We start from the raw sequence: 5,655 nt of genomic DNA on the forward strand, positions 1-5,655 counted from the left end.
AAACACGCAGGATCAGAGTTTTTCACTGCTTAACACAGCACTTAATTTCCAGCAGCTCACCACTGCCACCGACTACACAGCACTGAAGCACATGAAAAACTCTGTACAGTATCTAAGATCACACACATAAACCCAGATTACCAGAAGCATTCAAGTTTGATCATTTAAAACTAAGGGAGGGTTGTGGTTTTTTTGTGGTTTGTAAAAATACTTTCTCCTACTCCTAACCAAAGTTATTTTTGCAATTTAGGCTAGATAGAGATGCATCTTCCCCTTCAAGACTACACCCTCCTGACCGAGGTGCTCTGCAGCTAACTGGAAGTCCCAAGGAGGCAACACCACAAGCTCCAATTTTTCTGGACCCCCCTTCCAGAGAGCTGAGACTAGCAGCCTAGTTGTAGGACTCCAGATGAACCAACTGTAACTCAGATGTAGTTCACCAGCACCAAACACTGACTAGACAGGATGCTGTTGCACCACACAGGAAGCAGAAACTGATCTCAAACTTCTCCAACTGCCTAGCTCCAGCACAGGTGCAGAGCTCACCCCCAGGTCCTGCTGGCACACAGGTGCCCCCATTATCTCTCCAGGACTGCCATAAATCAAGCCTCACCCATGACAATGTTAGGTTAACAGAAGACTCTGACTCACCCAAACTGAAAAGTGTATGTGAGAATTAAAGTCGAAACTATTGCCATGAAGTGAAAACACTATTTATTTTTATAAAAGGCAATAATTAAAACAAACCCTACCAGTGTGTACATTGTACACATTTGAATGACACTTACAAGAATGAAGTTTCCATACACAAAGATTACAAGCCCACACTGGTAAAGGATGCACACAAGCACATACTGAACTTCACAGATGCCTCAGCTCCAGATCACAGTATCAATTACTCTATGACCACACCTGCATAGCATTGTCATTATTAGCATCCACACTACTTTATTCCACTACAAACTGTACACAAAAAGCAAGAAGGAGTTTATTCAGAGAGCATACATATTCGCAGAAAGAATTTATTTGCTGGAATAATCTCTCACTCTTCTGTTGCCATCTTCAAAAGATACTCTTTGTCAATTTTGAAGAGCCTCCACCCCTCCTCAGTGGACAGATCAGAGGCACCCCTTCTCTTATAGAACCTGATGGACGGTTCATTCCACTCCGCAACGAGGAAGTGCATACTGCTGCAGCGGCACTTCACAGCAACCTGCAAAAGCACACAAGACATGTTTCAAACAGCAGCCCCAGATAAACCTAGTAAGAAGTGGTGAGACTACTCGGCAACTAACTGTGTATCACCAAAGTCATCAAGTTCATTCTGTCCGTCGCTTCAGCACTTGTCACTATTTAACAGACTCTAGACAATGTTTTAAGCCGTCTAGTGTCCTCTCACCTCCTTAAATTTAATTGAGTAGCACAGAAGGAACAGCTCTTGTGCAGTTAGCAGAAGAGCAAGAATACTGCCTTGCCATGTGTCCTCAGTTCTGCTTGTTTTGACTTTTCACTTAGACATACCTGACTCAAGTTCTTCAGAATTTCTGACCCAATGCCCAGTCCTAAAAAACCAAAAAACAAACTTAGTTTCTCATTGTGTGTTTTAAAGAAGCAACTCATCTAATTCTGTCATACATACCTCTATACTCAGCCATCACATAAAAATCTTCAAGATACAGCAGTTTTCCAATCCATGGATCATAAGTGAAGTAATACATGGCAAAGCCCACGATGCTGTGTTCTGAAACAAAAGCTGTAACTTTAGCTAGTCTGAATTTAAAAGGCAAAAATATTAAGTCTTACATGCATGTTTAAACATACAGATTTTCTGTGACATGCAAACATTTGCTATTAGGTTAGAATTAAGAATGAAGTTTTGCAAATAAGCACACAACTGAAAATACGAGTTCTGACAAACTTGTATCAACCTAACAGAATGAAGATTGCCCTTGCCATACTCTGAAATCCTCAAAAATACTATTATAGTAAGTGCTGAACACAAGGCTTTTTTCTACAAATGCATACACCTACTGATTTATCAGTACTTCCATTCTGGGATACAAGTAAAAACTTTACACAGCAGTTCACAGTCTAGACAATTGCTCCAACTCTGCTTCCTTAGCAACCAAAACAGTCTATCAAACACTAAAGAACACTGATCTTTCAATGTATATTCCTCAAACTACACTGTGTGAGAAGGCATGCTCGCAGGCCACCTTTACAGCAGCATTTCCAGCACCTCAACTTATCTTTCCACTGAGTGCACCACACTTTTTTTACCTTCAGCACCATAAAGTCAAGGTAAGTAAAGCCGCAGCTTCAATTACAATTCTGTGGCTCAACATGGAAGAGAAACCAACTCTTCCAACAGCAGCCCACTCAAACCTAAACCTTGAGTATTTTAGCTACATCTGCCATAACACTCTGCACATACTTAAGAGAAGCGTGCAAATAGATTTCTGATCTACTGTGTCTTTGGTAAAGGTTTGGGAATAGCACTTGTCCCTGTAGACCTTACCTCATATTATGATCATCTACTTTATTGTGTAACGGATCTTTTAGTTACCTCCCCGCCCATCCATGTACACAGAAGGGCCATGTACATGGCGAAGCTAGAGACTGTAACCTGAAGATTGGGACAAATTAAAGAAAAAAATGTGATTCAACAGGATTACATAAAGGTAAGTCAGGGTCAAACAAGAAAAGCCATTTAATTAATTGGAGTCAAGTACATTATGTTATACCTGATCTTCCCACGCCTCCAGGATTAGCAACTACTTCAGCAGAGTATCACTATATGTTACTGCATTTAACAGTTAACCTGTTTCTCCTACCCCAATTCATTGGTGGAACCTTATGTCTAATCAGTAACATTAAGTATAAGATGCCTCCTGTGTATTTAGCATCTAAAAATAAGTATCGGGAAGTCTCACCTTCAGACGACCACTGCTCTTTTGGCACTTCTGCAACCAGACAGTGGTAGAAAGGGTGCTCACCAAAACCATCCTCAAGCAGTTCTAGAAAACAGAATAAACGGGCACCTCAGCTACGGACACCGTCACTAGCCTACCAACCCGGTGGTGAGCAGACACCGCTTTTATACCTTTCTCGGTTAGCACCACTTGATCCTCCATGTCCTCGTACTTCGCTAGTTCCTGGAAGAGAAGGACATGTCAGCGCACTCTCCCCGCAGCCGCTTCCCTATTGGCCGCTCCCCCCCCCCCCCCGGCAGCCTTGCGCAAGAGCTTGTTTTTGCTCAGACGGAGGGCAGAGGTGCCCCCCCTTCCACCGCCGAAGGCTGCGAATCTGCCTCAAACCCGGCCGCCCACCACAGGGAGACCGGCGCCTGACGAGCCCTCCGGCCCCGCCGCGCCCCTTCCCCGGCAGGGCACGGCCGGTCTCACCTGCCGCCGGAGCGACTCTGCCCACCCCGGCCCCCCCAACCGGCGCCTTCCCTCGGCCCCTCACCTTGATCAGTCGCAGCAGGTCGGGGCAGTCCTCAGGACGCGCGGCGCGGATGCTGAATGAGGCCATTTTCGACGGCGCTTCCCCCTGCGGCCCCCTCGGCTGACGAGTCCCCGATGTGTGAACAGGAGGAGCAACTGCTTCTTCATTCGTGTCCCGGGCGCGGCGGCCACCTGCGGTCAGTCAGGCTGCGAGCATGTCCCGGCGGCGCTGAGCAGATAGACAACCCTCGACCACCTCCCGCTCTATCCCGACTCGAACTGTACCTGCCGCTTGCTCCGCGATCCTTATTTATAGACGCCCACGCTCCGCCTCTCCCTGCACGCAAGCCAATGGGAGCGCCCGTGGTACTCGCCCTCAGCCAATGATAGCGCCCCTCCCCGGATTCTTGCCTCAGCCTGCCAGCAACAGCTGGTACGGGCTGTCTCGTGACTTCCCCCCATCCACTCCCTTCCCCCCCCCCCCCCGCGCGGTGGCGCCCCCTAGCAGAGCTGGGCGGCGCTGCAGGGCACCCGGGTGAGGCCCCGCCCCTTCTCCCTCAGCGGTGCGGGGGGCAGGTGGCGGGCTCGGGGGTGACAGGGGACCTCCTGCGCGGTTCGGGGAGCCTCTCGGGGCTGCGGGCATCTCTCGGCACCGGCTTCCTCTCCAGGGGCGCCAAGGGTTGTTCCCCGAAAAGTGAGCCCGTCGGTGCCCCTGCAAGTGCGACTGCGCCGGTCTCGGGGCTCTGCCTGCGGGGCTCTGCCTGCGGGGGCGCTGAACGCTGCGGTACCATCTTAGGGGCCGTGGTGCCGTCTCGGCCGCAGGCGCTGCGCTCAGGGAGCACGGCCGTCTTCACCACGGTGTTTTGGTGTTTTTTACCGCTGTGTGTGTGTGGAAAAAAAAAAAGCCTTTGTACTTGCTTGAAATACTGAGTAGTGATCTGTATCAAACCCTGCGTAGGGGGACGGGGGGGCTAGTACCAAGGTACGGCCCTGGGCAGGAGCGCCCTGAGGGAGAAGGGTTCGAAACATTGAGGTTTTACTTTGGGCTTGGGACATTTTCCAGCCTGATGCACACTGTAACCAACCCGGTTTGCCAGCCTGACTGGAGAGGAAGGGGTAGCCCTGGGAGAAGAACAGAGGACAGGAATGTTTTCAAAAGAGGAGGGGTCAGCCATAAGGGAGGCTGAGACTCCTTCCTGATGGAGGCACAGATGTTCCTGAGGAGAGAAGTGGGCGTGATGAAGAAATTCAATCTGAATAAACTCCCCAAAATGTCTTTGGAGTATGAAAGGATGGAGGAATTATCCCTAGCCCAGCTCTTCCTCTGAACATTACCTCCAGATGTAGATCTGTGCTGCAGACTGAGAGCTGGATCCTAATCTAGATGATCATGCGTGTCTATAGACCTACCAGCTAGGCCACCCAGAGAAGTATAATTCTTTGGCATACATGTGGTTTTGTTTCCACCCTCTTCTATAAACTTTGCAACTATCACGTCCATCCTTAGGTACTGTAAAGGAGCTCTTTATTTTACATTTAGCTTAATTGGACTTGTTGTAAGAGTGATTTGGGATATGGGAAGACACTAAGTCATGCTACTGCTGCAGAGTAAACCTTGCTTAAACCCTGGATACCCAAACACTCTCACAACAATCACACTCTATTTTTCAGTGTATCCAACAACCTACAAAGTTCACCTTCATTTAGATAGAGGGGCCAGCATGGAACATGATGCTACAAGAGAATTGTATAAAGAAGCTGGTAGCTGATGTTAGCCAAGAAAATCCTTTGGCACATAGTGGAAAGTGCCTAGAGTCCTAGAAAAGTAATTTAGGATTTATGCAAACACCCTAACTGGCTCAGTTTACCTTCCGTCAGAGCAAAAATGGAGATGCCCAAAGAACAGAAGCATTTCCAAAACACAAAGCAACAGACAGTGGTTAGTAGTAGAAAAGTTTTGTTTCAGGAGTTATGGATCTGGAAGTGCTTCAGGACAGGGCTTTTGGCAGGGAGACTGAAACGGAATAAACTAGCAAAGAATAGACTCAGCCTAAGTACACTCATTTAATGAATATACATGTTTTCAACCCCTAGAAGTGATCTGACTGGGATCAGAAATGGGAGATACTGTGTTGCGTCAACTCTTTTTGTTTTGCATTTCACAATGAGGAGGTCATGCTGTCAAGAAACCTACTGTTGTGTAAGAGCA

At 47.9% G+C, this 5,655-nt stretch overlaps 1 protein-coding gene across 1 annotated transcript; it reads right to left on the reverse strand.

Annotated features, from left to right (window-relative positions):
* Positions 1-697: 697 nt before the first annotated feature.
* Positions 698-3,743, reverse strand: SAT1 (spermidine/spermine N1-acetyltransferase 1). The gene is made up of 6 exons (XM_054808562.1): positions 3,469-3,743; positions 3,104-3,155; positions 2,934-3,017; positions 1,640-1,741; positions 1,522-1,562; positions 698-1,213 (listed from the first exon to the last, which is right to left on the reverse strand). The coding sequence occupies exons 1-6, from the start codon at positions 3,532-3,534 to the stop codon at positions 1,043-1,045; spliced, it is 516 nt and encodes a 171-aa protein (XP_054664537.1). The 5' UTR covers positions 3,535-3,743; the 3' UTR covers positions 698-1,042.
* Between the last annotated feature and the right edge of the window lie 1,912 nt (positions 3,744-5,655).

This window comes from Grus americana, chromosome 1, assembly GCF_028858705.1.
Source record: "Grus americana isolate bGruAme1 chromosome 1, bGruAme1.mat, whole genome shotgun sequence".
Lineage (NCBI taxonomy): Eukaryota > Metazoa > Chordata > Aves > Gruiformes > Gruidae > Grus > Grus americana.